At 47.6% G+C, this 18,000-nt stretch overlaps 2 protein-coding genes across 2 annotated transcripts in view; one reads left to right on the top strand and one right to left on the bottom strand.

The window, feature by feature from the left end:
- Window positions 1–823, top strand: part of LOC310789349 (actin-related protein 2-A) — a 33,328-nt gene extending 32,505 nt beyond the window's left edge. The window contains exon 9 of the mRNA XM_083650976.1: window positions 118–823. Coding sequence (XP_083507102.1) covers window positions 118–288 — 171 coding nt within the window. The 3' untranslated portion in view covers window positions 289–823. The remainder of the gene's footprint in view (window positions 1–117) is intronic.
- An 8,757-nt stretch (window positions 824–9,580) lies between these two features.
- spred2b (sprouty related EVH1 domain containing 2b) overlaps window positions 9,581–18,000 on the bottom strand; it is a 49,725-nt gene continuing 41,305 nt past the window's right edge. The window contains exons 5-6 of the mRNA XM_083650601.1: window positions 13,575–13,733; window positions 9,581–12,833 (exon numbers count right to left, since the gene is read on the bottom strand). Coding sequence (XP_083506727.1) covers window positions 12,018–12,833; window positions 13,575–13,733 — 975 coding nt within the window. The 3' untranslated portion in view covers window positions 9,581–12,017. The remainder of the gene's footprint in view (window positions 12,834–13,574; window positions 13,734–18,000) is intronic.

Raw genomic sequence — 18,000 nt, 5'->3', positions numbered from 1 at the left:
GGGGGGGGGGTTATCTGAATTCAGATACTTTTAGCTGTGGTGTGACAGTCTGCACCATTCTACAAGCCTTGCTCTGCTTCTCATGTATATCCCCCTGTCTGTCTCCCTGTCTTGCAGAAATTTAAGATCCGTATTGAAGACCCTCCCAGGCGTAAGCACATGGTGTTCCTTGGCGGAGCCGTGCTGGCCGACATCATGAAGGACAAGGACAACTTCTGGCTGACCCGGGAGGAGTACCAGGAGAAAGGAGTCCGCGTGCTGGAGAAACTAGGAGTCACCGTCAGATAAAGCACTGGACGGACTCCACACACACACACACATTCTCCCCCCACCCCCCCCATCGCAGAGTATATATCTATTTATCTTTTGCGGCTCTTGATACTCCCCCGAACATCAGAGGGGATCTCGCCGTCACCTCCTTTCTGTTCTCTCTCCTCTCCTCTGGTTTTGGGATTGGCTGAAACCTTCCAAGCAAGCCTCCCGAGAACCAATCCCCTCTTGCAGATTAAATTCAAGCCCCTCCCCCTTTCTTGTACTAGGAGTTAGAAGGGTGATGTTGCCCTACTCAAATATTTTGAGGTCTGATTTTCACTTGTATACTAATGGTTAAGGTTTAAAACCAGGGATGGAAATTGATTCTAGCTGGGAATTAATTGACTCGTCGTCTCTACCGTGCCGGCCACTTAGACAAACACCAACTACCACGGCACAAAACTAGTAGGGCTGTGCTCGGAAAAATGCGTTTGTTATCAAATAAAATGGAATGTAAAATGGTAAAAAAAAAATAATAATAATAAAGCTGGTAAATGTTTGGATTACACCAGGCTTTGTGACAGGTGTTTGCGAAAAGTCGGTTTCCTCCCCCCGGTTTAACCTGCGGAGGGAATATGTTGATGCAAAAGTTTCTTGTTTCATGAGCTTTTCTTTTGTGGGAGAGGGATTTCTTTTTGCTTTTCCTTCTGTCGGATGTAAGAGTTGAATTTCTTTCTTTTTCATTTGATCTTTTCTTTTTTGCTGTGCACTACTACCATTGTAAATGGAGTACATTGTGGTAACAGAAGTTCCTCCATGTTTTTTATGAAGAATTGATGGCGATTTATAAGGGACAAACACAGAAGCGAAGACCCTGAACTCGACACCTGTTGTGCGACGGTACTTTGGTGTTCGGTGGGCATCTACACGGGTTGGGGGGGGGGGGGGGGGGGGAGTCAATTGTAAAATGTTGTTCCTCATCAAACGCCTCGGCCTCTACCTCTGTCGTTGTCGATCTTCGGCCGAATGAACGAGACAGAGTGGCGGTGCTAGAGTAGCTCACCTGGCGTATAGACTTTATAATATAGTCTAGTCTTATAGCGTATAGTCTTAATAGACTTTCGTCTATTAAGAAGCAGAGGGAGTCGGAGGCTGAGGTTGATGGAGAGCTGGGCGTCGGGTACCACAACACGGGGAAAGGGCGCTATTGTTTCCGTGTAGAGATGCTGTTGAGACTAGTATTTAAGTTCTCGCGTCTTTTACTCCCAGCGGTCGACATAATGTATATTGGAGGCACTTCTATTTTGAGTATGATAAATGTGTATATTTTTTTTCTTTCCATGAACGTCTATCCAGTGCCAACCGCAGTTAATGTTAACTGGATCTCTCATGTTTCATTGTCTTTTTTTTTTTTTTGGTCACTGTCTCGTTTGTTTTTATTTTCCTGTTTTGTTCATAGCATAACTGCCTAACGCTGATTTAAATAAAGAAAAGTGATTTATAAAGATGCTTGTGTGGTCGGTTCCTTTTTAAGCCGATTTTAGTATTTTCCAGGTCTGGAAAAGTATGGAAAAATTAAACCAGTATGGACAAATATTTGTTATCACACTATAGTCTATTGTGACTATCTGACTATTTGTTTTTCTAAATAATAAAATTCTGAATTTAGAAAAAATTAATTGATAATACAAGCAAGTGTTGTATCATGGCATCAGAATGCCATCACCCCAACCTGGTCTCACTCTGGGGGTCAAAATACGCCCAATACATCATTCTCGACACAAAAGGTATGCCGAACAAGGACAGTCTGGATTTTTCGTCCATAATCTTGCCCAACTCTATGCCAAGGTAAGTGGGCTGTAGCCCACCCTGATAAATATATGGATGTGCTACTGAAGGTTGTTGGTTAAATCCCTGCTTCAGAAATGTTCACATGATAAGATGCCAGCAGTGGTGTACTTTTATCATCAGTAGTTTGAACACTGATATCAATAGGCTGATGACCAGCGCCCCCTAGCTTCAGGTGGTGGTGGTGGAGCAGGAATCGAACTGGCCACCCGCTGGCTCTGTGGTCGACGACAACTCCATCGCACCACCGGCTCCCCTTCACTCTCACAGCTCTTCTCTGAGTGCGTTTCACTCTTTCCTCTGGCTGTCGCCGTTCACTGACTGAGGCTTGAACCACAAGCTCAATACTGCTGGGCAGTAATCTCCGACTCACTGGGTCACACTTCTTACATTTTCTCCTAGATTTTCAGTCTTTCGTCTGGGTGTCTAGTTTCAAAACTGTAAACTGACTGAGGCTCGAACACACAACCTCAAAATTGTCATGCAGCTGTCAAACTCTGTGAGCCACTGAGTCTCACAAGGGCAGGTCATTTCTGTCAGAGCTTCTCGGTCAGAGAAGTTCTTCAAAGTCCAAGCTTTCCCTGTGGCTCAACCCCAAAACCTACGCTGGGGCAGGGGGTGCAGTCGCCACGGGCCCACCCATCACAAAGGGTCCACTGTGGGTCCACCTTTGTGGAAATCTGACTGACTGAACATGCATTTTTGTTGCTGAGACCCGCAAAATAATACAAATAATAATTGAGCAAAGGAACTTGCATTGATCAGAAATAACGCCTAATCGATCCATTGCACAGCAATGCTGCCATTTTGGCCTGGAGGAGACACCTCTGATTGGCTGCCACGGTTCTGTGCTGTTGTCCCATTCAGTGTTGGGGAAGCTACTTTGAAAGCATAGCCTTAGGAAGCTACCAACTACTTCACCATGGAAGTAGTTGAAACTACAGCAAAGCTACCCTGGGCGAAATGTAGTTTAGGAAACTACAAGCTACGCAGAAAAAGTAGTTCAAACCAGTTATAAAGAGGTCTGACCTGGTGGCGTAGGGAGTTGGCTTGCTGCCCCACAGTGTTGAGGCCCCAATCGCTTTTTGAGTCTCAGTCAGTTTTGAATGGCGACAGCCAGAGGAAGGAGACAAAAGCGCTCCGAGATTAGCTATGTCCAACCAAGTCTACTTAACTTTCTAAATTGACTGAAAGCTCAAATATAGCCTCTTTCAGATTTTGACCTATAGCCAGGCACTTATTTTCACTCACAGAGCCCTCCACGGTCACACCCCCTCCTACATCTCAGAGCTCATCCTCCCATACACCTCCAGCCCTCCTACATCTCAGACCTCATCCTCCCATACACCTCCAGCCCTCCTACATCTCAGACCTCATCCTCCCATACACCTCCAGCCGGTCACTGAGGTCATCCGACCACCTAAAAACAAAAGGTGACCGAGCCCCAAAGCTCTGGAATGCCCTCCCCCTGGCCCCTCCCCCTGGCCCTGCGAACCGTCCCATCAGAAAGCCATTCTCAAAACACACTTTTACAGACAGGCCTTTGGCAATCGATAAACAATCACTGCTTTTACTTTTGTACTTGTCGTATTTATTGCTTTATCCCATGCTTTTATTGTACCTTGTTGTTTTTAATCTATTGTTTTATTCCACTGTATTGCTTTTCTTGCTTTGCTTTTCTTACCGATGTAAAGCACTCTGTGCATTTGTGCTGCGAAGGGCGCTATATAAATAAAATGTTACTTAGGCTACTTACTTACTTTACTTCAAAAGTCATACAGAGAGAAATACAGCCTCAGTGGCAGTGCCTTTGTGGTTCACTGTCTTTGTCAGCTGCCTCCAGAGGGAGAGGTTGTGTGTTCTAACCTGGCATGTCTATAGACTGAACTTTAATCTATGTTTTTTTGAGGCAGCAAAGTGATTTGTATTTGGATAAAAGTGTAAACAGGCGTAACAATCTTCTTTTAGTTTTTATTACACTTCTAATTAATTTGAGGATATTAAAGTGTTCTTCAATAAAGTATACTGCTATTTTTGAGAAATACAGCATCAGTGGCAGTGCCTTTGTGGTTCACTGTGTATGTCATCTGCTTTCAGAGGGAGAGGTTGTGAGTTATAACCTGGGATGTGCACAGACTGAACTTTCATCTGTGTGTTTTTTGGCAGCAAAGTTATTTGTATTTGAATAAAAGTGTAAATAGCCATAACAATCTTCTTTTAGTTTTGATTAGACTTCTAATTAAGTTGAGGATATTAAAGCTGGCCGCTGGGCGTAGTTAAAGACAGGGCGGTGCTGTTATTATGTCTCCTCCATCGAACCAATAGTCCACCTGTCAGGTAATGACAGAGACAGAGCGACTCAACCTGCTGAGCTATGAGCTGTTTGGAGTTGACCTTTAGAATTCTACACAGTCTTCACACTGACAACACAGAGCGCATAAAGAGTGAGATAGGTTGGAATTGAACAAGTGAGCAGCTGTTTATCTGACTGAGCTAGAGTCAAAGACTGACTCGCCTCCTTCATTAGCAACTATCAGTGTTCAAACTACTGATGATTAAAAAACACTGCTGGTGCTGCCTGAGGCTGGGATTGAACTAACAACCTTCAGACATTCCACAACATCCACATATTTATCTGAGTGAGCAATAGCCCACTTCCTCTTCTAACATTTTCATATTGTAGCTTTAAACCTTGATCTTTGACTGTTGAAGTAGGTCTGACGAGGAGACAAGACAAGACTCTTTTGTTTCTTAGCACCCCCACCCCACATATTGGTCTAGCCTCCCCCAAACCCCCCTTAGCAAAGATCCTGGAGCCGTGCCTGTTCCTTTCATTGTATTGCCTAAAATTGTAGTTTGAGTAGTTAAACTACACAAAAATGACCAGAAAGTAGTTTAACTACTTGACTCATATGCAAATATGAATGTAGTTGAACTACCAGCAAGCTACTACAAAATGTAGTTCAACTACGCTACGTAGTTCAACTACATGTAGTTCAACTACTCCCGCCCCAACACTGGTCCCATTGGCCAAAAGCGGCGCTGTGAAAAGTGTATGTGTCAACTCTTACCTCTCCTTCAACACTCTTTGGGCGGCCCTAACAACATGGTTTGTTGTTGTGACTTCTGCAACAGTAGGTCAGCGCCCATGGGGGGAGTTGGGGGGGGCGCTACAGCAATACTTTGCATATTGTACGCCTTCACATAGACATTGTGACATCAGTGATAAAACAATGTCCTAAATCACCGACGATGTCATTGATGTCACTCGAGCAATTGCGATGTCATCAGTGAGGTAACTTGAGTAATTGTGATGTCATCAGTGAGTGATGTCATCAGTGATGTCACACAAACAAATTGTCCCTTCATAACGTCGGTGATGTACGCTGACAGACCTGAAGCAATGGGAGTGGCTACTCGAGGAGATCATGACAAACGGCAGCTCCACGATGCCGCCGATGCAGGAGACCTGGACAAACTGAAGGCCCTGCTGCAGGAAGAGCGCTTCAGAAGGCGGATCGATGAGACCATTGTATGGTACTACTCTGACTCGCCTCTGGTGCACGCAGTCTGGTGGGGTCACGCTGCCTGTGTGGCCTACCTGATCACCCACGGAGCCCAGGTAGACCCAGCGCGTTACATAGGCTACACGGCTCTCTACTTTGCCGTGGTCTACGGACACCTGGACTGCGTCCGGATCCTCCTGGAAGCCGGGGCCGACCCCAACAGAAGGTTATTCGGCTACACCATGGTCTACCGTGCTGCCCGGGATGGAAGGCTGGACATACTGCAGGAACTCATCGGGTTCCGTGCTGCTGTTGACATAGACAGCGATCACCTCGAGAGCTCTCCTCTCTACATCAGCGTGGAACGCAACCACCTCGACTGCTTCTGCCTGCTGCTGAAGGCCGCTGGCGTTCTGACCCGTGATGTGGCTTCTTGGCTGCTGGATGAGGTGCTGCATAACAGGTGCCAGGCGGCCTTTGTCCAGCTGCTCCTGGACCACGGCGCCGACCCGGCCCTGGTGACCCAGGAGCAGGCACAGCTGGAGAAGAGGGTGGATCCCGAGGCACTCAGGGTCTTTCTGGAGGCCAAGAGATGTCCTCCCAGTCTGGCCCACGTGTGTCGGATCCAGATCCGCCAAGCGCTGGGCACACATCGCCTGACCCAAGTCCACTCCCTCCCACTAACACATGTGATGAAGGACTTCGTGCTCCACCAAAACTGACTTGAAGGACTGTCAGTTTATTGATTTTCATTTCCTAGATTTAGTTCTTCAGTGACTGTTTCAAACAAATCCAGGACCAGAGATTAAATACCATCAGCATACACCACCTGTAGCCAATCCTACTACTATAATTGGAGAGCTGTGTGTCCGTCTGTCATTTTTTTACTTTTACTTGAGTAAATAAGTTGAATCAGTACTTCTCCTTTTATCAGTCTTTTTACACAAGTAGCTGTACTTCTATGTAAAGAATGTGTGTACTTTTCCAATCTCTGCTGACATGAGATTGATTGTGATTCTCAACCCTTTTCATATCAAGGACCTCTGATTTAGGCCACATTAGGACCCCTATTTCATATTTTTTCTCTTGAACCCAAATCTGAAAATATTTTTTACTCGCCCACACTGCAGCTTGACCTCTTATGACATCACTGATGATGTCACAACTTTGCATCTTATGACATCCCTGATGACTGCATCACTGATTTATGACATCAGGGCAAAAATTGAAACAGAGAACAGAGATCAGAGAAAGAATCCGTTGTGTATTATATAAATAAGGATCCAGAAGAGGGCGGTAATGCAACATTGAGGATGCCAACTGCCATAAAACACCAAAAAGAAGAGAACAGAGAACAAACATCGCCCACAATTGCCACTTTTATAGTCGGATATGATTTTGTCCAGAATCCCAAGGCTATCATAGGCAGAGAGAGACCGCAATGAAACTATGATCAAAAACACTCATTCTTCTACAGTACATTCTCGAATCGTGTGAACTTCTTGTGAATAAATGCAATGGCGAATAGTTGAACAATCTGCTGAGGACCCCCCGGAACCTCCTCAAGGACCCCTGGTGGTCCGTGGACCGCCACGTGGAGAAGCACTGTGCTCGATCATCTCCGGGAGGTGGAGTTAAACAGAAACAACAATGGGAGAGAGGAGGGAGGGAGGAGGGAGGGATGGAGATGCGTGAGATTCACCCCAGCAGAAGGCGAGGTCCTCGGGATGCTCAGAGACCCAGAAGGAGGAAGAGGAAATGGAACAGTGGGCCGCAGCCTGGCGCCACCAGAGGAAGAGGCTCTTTCCGTGCCTGAAATAAAGATCCAGACTCTTCCGGCCTGCGTCCATTTTAATCCCCAGACTCATGCCACTTCCTCCTGGCCTTGAGCCGTATCCCCCCCCTCCCCGCAAAAAAAAAAAAACGTTTGAAGTCTTCCTCTAAATCGGTGCACATACATGGGAATTCTTGAGGTGCTGCTGCTGCTTTTGTGCAAAAGGCTTACAGTGAAAAACACACATTGTCCACAGGGTGGGAGCAGAGAGACACATTCCTCAACAATGTGCTCTTCTGAATGGACGTGGGTTTCAGGTGGAGGGTACAAACTCAAGCCCAACGCTGGACCAAGTCTACCATGTGCCGTATAGCTCCTCGGAAGCTTTACTCAACTCAGTGTGGGGTTTTAATATCAGGCAATTCAGGCCGAAGAAAGACCCACAATAGTTCTATGAATATATAAATCTCTTTGGATGCAAAATCTTAGGGTAGAAAACACTTAGGGTATGAAGAAAGAAAGAAAAACAGCCATGATCTTGCCTAATGGTCGACGTTAGCGCCGGTCACGACCGGCTCTTAAGAGCGCAGAGGAAGTGAGCGCGGGGTTGCTGTGTGCATCTAGAGAGGGGCCATGGTGACCCCATTACAAGAGGAGAGATATCTTAAATGTTTGCACATGTGGACCGTGATGCTGTGCTTAGCAGGCCCCTGGAGCCCTCAGGGACGTGCTTTTTTTCTTCCCTCTCTCTCTCTCTCTGGCTCCCTCCCCCTCTTCTTCTCTCTCTCTCCCTCCCCCTCTTCTTTCACTCCATCATTATCGCCCACATGCTTTTCCAGAGACATCCTGAGTGAAACAGCTCGACGTCCTCGATAGCTCTCACATGTTCCCGCCGAGGGAGACGGCGGCTGACATCTTGCAGAAAGCAAACAGGCCTTTATTCTTTCCATCACTTATTAGTAGACGAAGAGTTTTTTTTTTGTTCGAAACTGGCAACGAACGATGGCCGTTCTTGCAGGATAAGCACATGAAGGCCTTGGCTGACAATTCTACACACTGTGGATTCTCGGTGGTTCTCAAACCTCTTCACATCAAGGACGCTTAAACTGAGACACAATTAGACCACAGACTCCAATTTCATAAGATTTTGTCCCAGGGTCCCCCATTCTGATAAGATTTTTGCTTTTAGATGTTTTATTACAGAAGGTGTATGAAAGCCATGACCAAAACCGTCATACGTCGTCTTTGTGTTGGATGGAATATAATAAATAAAGTATTCCCTTTTTTGCTGGAGAACCCCCTGCAACCCCTTTCAAGGATGGCCGGGGGTCCCCGGACCCCACTTTGAGAACCACACTGGCCTCGACTTTTTAGATCCTCAATGATTTGACTTCAAGAAACGACTTTCCTGGAAATGCACTGATGATCCGTGCATTTCCAGGAAAGAGAAATGATGGGTTCAGTGATCTCATATTTTATAGTCACGTTTTCAAATGCAAAGAGGAAATCCTTATGCATTATATTCAATATGTGATCATTTCCCCCATTCGTTCATACAAAAGAAAAGCCGTGGTTTGTTATAGGGGACTAAAAGAAATGTCAACATTTTACAGTGGATGTTTATGGGAAAACGCCTTTAATACGAGACATTAAAAATGTCCAGCAGACTCACGTGTGGTTTCACTGTTTTCTCTCTGTTTATTGGAGGTGGAAGGAAAAGACACACATTTCACTTAGTTTTTCTCACAGACCTGGCACCCCTTCGGTATCTACAAAGTACTTCCCGTTCCTTCTCGAAAGCAAGAGCTACATCCATCGTACATGTTAGAAACAGTTATTTAAAAAAAGAAAAAAAAAAGAAAAGGGAAAAAAAAGAAATAAAAATGTACAACATACACTTGATAATATATAATATAATTTTTGCTCTTTTTTACAGAGGTAAAAATACTTAGCGTAAAAAAAAAAGTCTAATTCAATTACAAGGGAGTCGTTTTTCTTAATTTTTCAATTTAAATAGACATAAGAGGATGCGTTCAGGCACTTGTAAATGGCTCTGACATGTGGAGAACACGGACAAACACCGGACGAGACGGACAACCGATTAAAAGCTGACACACACACACTCTTTCCCATTCCCGACGAAACAGATCGAGCCCCTTCCCACCTCCCTCCCCTCCCACCCCCCCAGATACATCACATCTCTTACAAGGATCTGATTATACTGGATAGGAGTTAGTAAGTGATAGCATATTCCGCAGAGCCAATCCCAAATAGTTTTGGCTTGGGCCGTCGGTTCTGGACCAGGATGGACATTTTAGGACTTCGGGGGGGGGACCGGAAGAGACATGAACACACACACACACACACACACACACACACACACACACGCACACACATAGGACGGGATGTACTAAACAGACAAAACCAGGGAAGGAAAAAGGACATCCTCAAGCATTCAAAATTTCAACTACAGTAAGTGACATTTCCTTGGCACAACAATCAGGGACGTGTTGTTTTCAGGATTTCAGCTTGTGTGTGTGTGTTGTTTTTTTCTCCCCGGGACACAACGTTCCCATTTATTTCTAATGGGAACCCACTGTTTTCCTGCTCGGTTTGCTTTTGTCACACCTGGTTATTATCGTCTTCCCGATCACATCCCTGATGCTGCCACCAAACCTAGCTTAGAAAAACAAAAACACAAAAAAAAGCACCTATAAGCGATCGTTGGTTTTAGTGTTGTGCTTTTCGGTGTGAGCGTGTGATTGGGCCGGCCGGTGTGTCACTCAAAACGGAGCAGGACGGAGAGGAGGGACTTAAGGAGGAGGGGAGCTGATTGTACATCGCAGGGGGAGGAAGGGGGGGGGGGGGGGAACTGGGGAGTCCACAGTTTTTATACGAGCTTCCTTCTCCCGACGTAAAGAGTTGAAGCCGAGCTTAGAGAATACGTGTCGAATTAGGCCGATGACTCGGAGCCGTTGACGTGTCGGCGGCTCTTTCCGTGACAGCAAACACACGTCAGAGAGGGAGGAGGAGGGGAGAGCAGACGATCCCAGAGAGGGAGGAGGGGAGAGCAGACGATCCCAGAGAGGGAGGAGGGGAGAGCAGACGATCCCAGAGAGGGAGGAGGGGAGAGCAGACGATCCCAGAGAGGGAGGAGGGGAGAGCAGACGATCCCAGAGAGGGAGGAGGGGAGAGCAGACGATCCCCGGGCCTCCAACACACGTCAGAGAGGGGAGGAGGGGAGAGCAGACGATCCCAGAGAGGGAGGAGGGGAGAGCAGACGATCCCAGAGAGGGAGGAGGGGAGAGCAGACGATCCCAGAGAGGGAGGAGGGGAGAGCAGACGATCCCAGAGAGGGAGGAGGGGAGAGCAGACGATCCCCGGGCCTCAAACACACGTCAGAGAGGGGAGGAGGGGAGAGCAGACGATCCCCGGGCCTCCACATTTTAAGGCATAACGGGTACCGGGTTTTTAGCGCCGCGTCTGAGTGATTTGTGGACCGCGGAGTGCTGGCCGAGGTGAAGGATTGTGAAATCGGAGCGTTACAATCGCTTCAAGTAGACCGAAGAAGTCGAGCAAGCCCAAAAGGAAAGTGGAATTCTAAGATTGTGTGTGTGTGTATGTGTGTGTGTGTGTGTGTGTGTGTGCGTGCGTGTGGGTCTCCTGCTTTATGTAATAGTTTAGGCACTGTTTTGAAATCACATAAAAGGAGTGGAGAGACCAGGCGGCGGCAGCGTCTCCTCCTGTACGGCTGACAAATCACACAACTGGCAATCCGGCCAGCCTTTTTCGCTGGCAACCCGGCCGCACCTTTAGCTGGCATAATTCAATTCAGTGAGAAAATAAATAGGCTAATAAAAAAAGACTAATCTTTGGGATATTAAGAAGATTACAATGAGTACCACGTTTCTGTCAGTGAACAAAGTCGATGCCGGCGGTTGAGAGCTGTGTGTAGTAGACTATATACATTAGCTTTACCATAAGCCGCAGTACAGACGAGGAAGGCTTCAGCGCACAGAAACATTGTGGGGCACACACACACACACACACCATCTCTCTCGCAAACACACACACACACACACACACACGCACAGGTGTAGTGTCGGACTTCTCCTCTAGTTGGAGTTGAGCTGAGCAGGCCATGATATTGGAACAGGATATAAAGAAAATGGCCGCACATACACCAAAGGGGCGGGGCGGGGGGGGTGGGGGGTGGGGGGAGTAAATTGAAAAAAAATTCAAGTTCTTCGACGCCGAGTCAGTGTACAAAGTATAAAGTACCTGCATATGTGATACATAACATATAAGTCAGCTATAAAAAAAGGCCCCCTGAAAAGAAAGAGTGCTCTCTCTCCCTAGAAACAGAGCATGAAGGGGCCATGGGGAGAGGTGGGCCATGGGGAGAGGTGAGAGAACTGTCAGTCTGCCTTAGGGGGGAGCTTATCTTCCCAGGCCAAAATGCACCAACTTTTTCTTTCTTTTTTTTTGGCTTATTTCAGTGTCTGGAATCTGTTGTTGAGAAACCCGGGTTCCTAACCCGAGGCAAGAGAGAGCAGCCGTTAACACTTGTCCCCCCCCCCCCCCTCCCTCCTGCCTGTGCTGCGTTGGGGTTTTTCGGTGATGCGTTTCCACCTCCCTCAGCTCGCCGCCTTGTGCCGGCCCCCGCAGCAGCCGCACGCCAGCGCCGCCCGGTGGCAGGCGTGCAGCGGCGGGTAGAGACACAGGCACGGCGCCACCAGAGACAGCCCCAGCAGAGCCAGCCAGCGCGTGCCCAGCCGCCCGCCCCCGCCGTCGCCCCCGCCCCCGTCGCACGAGCACGGGTCCGAGTAGTCCCCCTCCGGGTCGGACATGCAGTGGTACAGCATGGTGTCCGCCAGCCACATGCAGCTGACCCGCCGGACGCACGCCCTCGCCGGGTCCGGCGCGTCCTGGCACCGGCCTCTCCGGTTGTCGGAGAGGTAGAAGGCCTCGCCGCAGTGCTCGCACTGGGCGCGCTCAGACGTGCGCCCGGCGTCCGCCTTCCGCCCCTTGCCGCCGTTGCTGGAGGGCGACGAGCCCGGGAGGAAGGGCCGCGGCTGCGACGACACCACGGCCGAGAAGCCGTGGCGGTACGACGAGCCGCCGCCGCCACCGCCGTGGCCCTTGCCGGCCAAGGGTCCGAGGGCGGGGTCCGAGTCCGAGGGCGACAGGGCGGGCGCCAGTGGGTAGGTGTAGTCGTGCTTCTGCGCCTCCGTCTTGGCAAAGTGCACGTAGGACTCCGAGTCGTCGGCGTGGATGAACTTGTCGCGCACGGTGGCGTGGCGGTAGTCCTCGTAGCCGGTGAGCCAGGCGCGCTCGGGCTGGCGGCCCGGGCGGTGCTCCGTGCCCCGCTCCCAGCTGCGTTCCCGGGGGTTGATGCGGACGATCTCCTCATCCTCCTGGAAGGTGACGTGACGCGGTAGCCGGGACAGAGACTGCAGGGCAAAACGTATTATTAGTTAGGTAGAGAGATAACAGAAAAAATGATGATCAAAATAAATGTATTAGTTAGGTAGAGAGATAACAGAAAAACTATGATCAAAATAAATGTATTATTAGTTAGGTAGAGAGATAACAGAAAAACTATGATCAAAATAAATGTATTATTAGTTAGGTAGAGAGATAACAGAAAAACTATGATCAAAATAAATGTATTATTAGTTAGGTAGAGAGATAACAGAAAAACTATGATCAAAATAAATGTATTATTAGTTAGGTAGAGAGATAACAGAAAAACTATGATCAAAATAGTCATTCTTCTATATTCTCTCATTTTAACTTCATATAATGCTGAAGTTGAATAATTCATCAGTTCGGTGGGGACCACCCTGGAACCCCCTCAAGGGCCCTGGACCCCACGTTGAGGACCACTGAACTAGATAGTGGGTGAATTTGAGGGACATGCAAAGATTATTTTCACAATATGAAAGGTTTCATTTATTTCGTTATATGTATCTATTCTGGAAAAATATGTCACCTTATTTTCATTGGTCAATGTTTCGGAAATTCAGGTGATTGGTTATCACCATATACACACTTAACTGTGACGATTTGCTAAACAAAGGTCTTTAAATGGCGAATAAGAATGATTTTTTAACGATGAATTTGATTTTCTAAGCGTCCAGCATCTTTAAAAAAAAAAATCAGGATCTAATTTTGGATTGTTTTCGTCTCACCTGGTCCAGGAAGTAGTGGTCTGCGAGCCGGTAGGGGTCGTGGAGGTCATGACGATATCCCAGCATGCAGTTGTGTCTCTGCGGCCGCGGCGAGGACTCCAGCGGCTGCAGAGAGCTCTCCAGCTTCTGGGAGGAGTTGGACGAGCTGTCTGTGGCGTTCTGACGGGACAAACAAACACAGGAAGTGTTTCTGATGGAGAAACCAAACAAATGGTTTTTCTGCGAGCGGGCAAACAAAAACAGGAAGGCCTCTGATTGGGGAAAACAGGAAACGTGAGCTCTGGTTGGCGAGCCGTGTCATCCGTGCTTCAGCACATCTTTAGAATAGGAATACCAGTCTCTCCATCAAATAGACAGAGCAAGCAAATTATAAATTATTATTGATTTAAACCTATTCGAATGACTATACCATTTTAAACCAAAAGTCAAATTTTGTCATGTTAAATGTCATATTGTCATGTCATATGTGCAGTATGACACCGGGTCATTCTGAACAATGAAATGCTTGTGACTAGGCTCATAGCATGTAGCATACAAATAAAACAAGAAATATACCAACAACCAAAGTTGCTCAGTGATAGAAAGGAGAATAGGAGACAGCACTAGAAGAACTAAGATGAAACATACACCATAATGAATAACAACAACAACAATAATCATAATAATGCTATTTAAGCAAAGAACGACGTGCATTTCCCATTTATTTACAATCAAACTAGTTGCCGTGGTGAAGTGAAAGTGATATCGATGCATTTGCTATTTCGAGTGGCTTGGCCGTAGTTAAGGTTTGGAGGTACAAAAAACAGCTTTGTGTCAATAGCTAATGTCTTTCATGACAACTGTTACTGTACAGGGGGTGGATTGTTTATATAACTCAGCCGTTTAGAGTCAAACAGACGACAGAAGAGAATGTTTAGGATGTGATTGACAGGTCACCTGTCCAGTGATCGTGCAGCTCGTCGATCACGTACCAATAGCAGGCGGCTCTGTAAAAAAAAAAGGTCTCGCGCTAGCGGCTAGCGGCTAGCGGCTTCTGGCTCCAAATAATCAAGATGCCGACAGCCAAAATGTCAAAGGCTTCAAAACGAGAGTTCAGAAATTGATTGATGTCCCACGTCCATTTTTTCTTCTCTTTTTTTACAGGCTATGGACGGTACCAATATTTTGCAGTGCACAGTACAAACAACATCGTGAACACTACATTGAACTAAGTTGTTTATCTCTGCAGTACTTTTTCTGGCCTCTCTCCTGCCTCTTCACCTCTTTCATACACTTTTTCCCCTCTTTCCAGCGAGCCTCACTTTCTCTCCTCCATCTCACTTTCTTACACATTCCACCTTTCCTTCTCTCTTTTCCACTACTTTCTTTCTCTCTTGGTCCAGGGCTTTCTCAGTTGTGTGTGTGCGCACGTGTGTGTGTGTGTGTGTGTGTGTGTGTATGTGTGTGTGTGTGTGTGTGTGTGTGTGTGTAGGAGCAGTATCCTGTCCCCTTTCCGCTGTCAGGGCGTCGCTCCAACTCAAACCTTGGCCAGACACTAGACACTTGGGCCGCTGCTGTGTAGCACTCAGACAGACAGACAGACAGACAGGTTTCAGACAGACAGACAGACAGACAGACAGACACAGAGACAGACACACAGACAGACAGACAGACAGACAGACACAGAGACAGACACACAGACAGACAGACAGACACAGACAGACAGAGACAGAGACAGACAGGTTTCAGACAGAGAGAGCTTACAAACAGGTTTCAGACAGACAGACAGGTTTCAGACAGACAGACAGACAGACACAGAGACAGACACACAGACAGACAGACAGACACAGAGACAGACACACAGACAGACAGACAGACAGACAGACAGACAGACAGACAGACACAGAGACAGACAGACAGACACAGAGACAGACACACAGACAGACAGACAGACAGACAGACAGACAGACAGACACAGAGACAGACAGACAGACAGACAGACAGACTGGTTTCAGACAGAGAGAGCTTACAAACAGGTTTCAGACAGACAGACAGATAGCTTACAGACTGGTTTCAGACAGACAGGTTTCAGACAGACAGACAGACAGACAGACAGACAGGTTTCAGAAAGACAGACAGACAGACAGGTTTCAGGCAGACAGACAGACAGACAGACAGCTTTCAGACAGACAGGCAGACATGCGGTCAGCCTCTGGGGGTCTGGGCAGAGCACCAGCTGACAGGCTGGACGGGACATGTACAGAATGTGTTTGACACAATCATCTGGGCAGAGGCCACCTGCGTGTGAAGGATCATCTGGGCAGAGGCCACCTGCGTGTGAAGGATCATCTGGGCAGAGGCCACCTGTGTGTGAAGGATCATCTGGGCAGAGGTCACCTGCGTGTGAAGGATCATCTGGGCAGAGGCCACCTGTGTATGAAGGATCATCTGGGCAGAGGCCACCTGTGTATGAAGATCATCTGGGCAGAGGCCACCTGCATGTGAAGGATCATCTGGGCAGAGGCCACCTGCGTGTGAGGATCATCTGGGCAGAGGCCACCTGTGTATGAAGATCATCTGGGCAGAGGCCACCTGCATGTGAAGGATCATCTGGGCAGAGGCCACCTGTGTATGAAGATCATCTGGGCAGAGGCCACCTGCATGTGAAGGATCATCTGGGCAGAGGCCACCTGCGTGTGAAGGATCATCTGGGCAGAGGCCACCTGTGTGTGAAGGATCATCTGGGCAGAGGTCACCTGCGTGTGAAGGATCTGGGCAGAGGCCACCTGTGTGTGAAGGATCATCTGGGCAGAGGTCACCTGCGTGTGAAGGATCTGGGCAGAGGTCACCTGCGTGTGAAGGATCATCTGGACAGAGGCCACCTGCGTGTGAAGGATCTGGGCAGAGGCCACCTGCATGTGAAGGATCTGGGCAGAGGCCACCTGCATGTGAAGGATCATCTGGGCAGAGGCCACCTGCGTGTGAAGGATCATCTGGGCAGAGGCCACCTGCGTGTGAAGGATTTCATTCATCTTCTGGGTGATTTGAAGCCATTCTGCTCACCGTACATACATGACTCTCAGGAGTAAAGCATCGTGACGTGTGTGTGGTTATCTTCATGAATCATATCTCATTGTTATACGCAGCCCGCTGCTCTGTGCTCACAAAGTCTCGCTCTTTTGGACGTAGATCTAAGAAGAACGGTGGGGGAAGGTGTCTCTGTAACGCCTGGTCTGCAAAGCTGCACACCTCATGTGTGTTGGTCAAACCTGGGAGAAATCATCTGCGTTTGTTTCAACCCGCTGAGACGAGACGAGACGAGACGGGAAACCTCGCTCAACCATCTTGTCGGCCGAGAGACACTGACCACAGCTGAACTTGAGATTTCAATAGAGACACTGCATGAAATAGGCCACGCCCATCACGGGGGAAAGCTCTCCGTTCACTCCCACACACCAGCGTCATTTCCCTTGAATTAAACATAGCTAAAAGCTGTTGTGTGGTGGGGCTCCGCAGACAACACATGTAAAAAATCGCAGATTAAAGTTTTTTTGTACTCCCGAGCAAAACAAGGAAGCCATTGAGCATTCGCGAGAAGAAAATGTGGATTTAGCTGTCAAGGAAAGTAAGTTGGAGAGTTCATCTTCCATATATATGATCTTTGTGTGCAACTACGTGACATACTGTAGGAGAACGCCAGCGTGTCTGATGCCATCTGTCTGACGTTACACCAGCGTTATTTTCATTCATTTAAACATGCCTAAAAGCTCATGTCATAGTATTTCACTTCAGGCCACTGTGTGGGATCGTTTATCCAGCGTTGTTTGGGCAATGAAAAGGGACACTGCTCCAGGCCAACTGAGTTCATTTTCTCGATGTACCTTTCCCTCTCCGTTGGAGGAAGTGTACTGAAATAATCTTTTGACATTATCTAAAAAGAGAACTGTCCAAATCCCTGTAAAACCCCGCAAAAATATGTCTATCTGACGAGAGTTCCTCCGTTCGCCCCGGTTAGCCGCGGTTTGTTTTGCTAGCTGCAGTCGTCAGGCAGTGCTTCCTTGTATTTTCCCCCGTCTTGGGCGTGGCTTCTGAATGATGGCGCGTTTTGCAGTGTCTCTATGCTTCCCTGTTCCCCTATGCATGGATTCATGAATATATTAGTTCTGCTGCCAGTTATTATTTATAAAACTTCAGGAATAAAAAGTACAAAACAATGCTTCCAGAATGGCTGCATCCATTGTTGGGGTCAACAGAACAGAGTCTTTTTTCTTTTCTTTTTTTCTGACCCCCCCCCATTTTCTCCCCTATAGAGGCAAAGTGACTGCCTACTTCCTGCTTCAGCACTGCACCAGAGATTTTCATCCACCATTTATCTTCCCATACACATTTCGTAAAATGTTTATAAAAATAGTTTTTTACTGGTGCAAACCAAACGGTACAGATATAT

This window comes from Poromitra crassiceps, assembly GCF_964638095.1.
Source record: "Poromitra crassiceps genome assembly, chromosome: 14".
NCBI classification, from domain to species: Eukaryota; Metazoa; Chordata; class Actinopteri; order Beryciformes; family Melamphaidae; genus Poromitra; species Poromitra crassiceps.
This window is presented reverse-complemented; position numbering and strand designations above follow the sequence as displayed.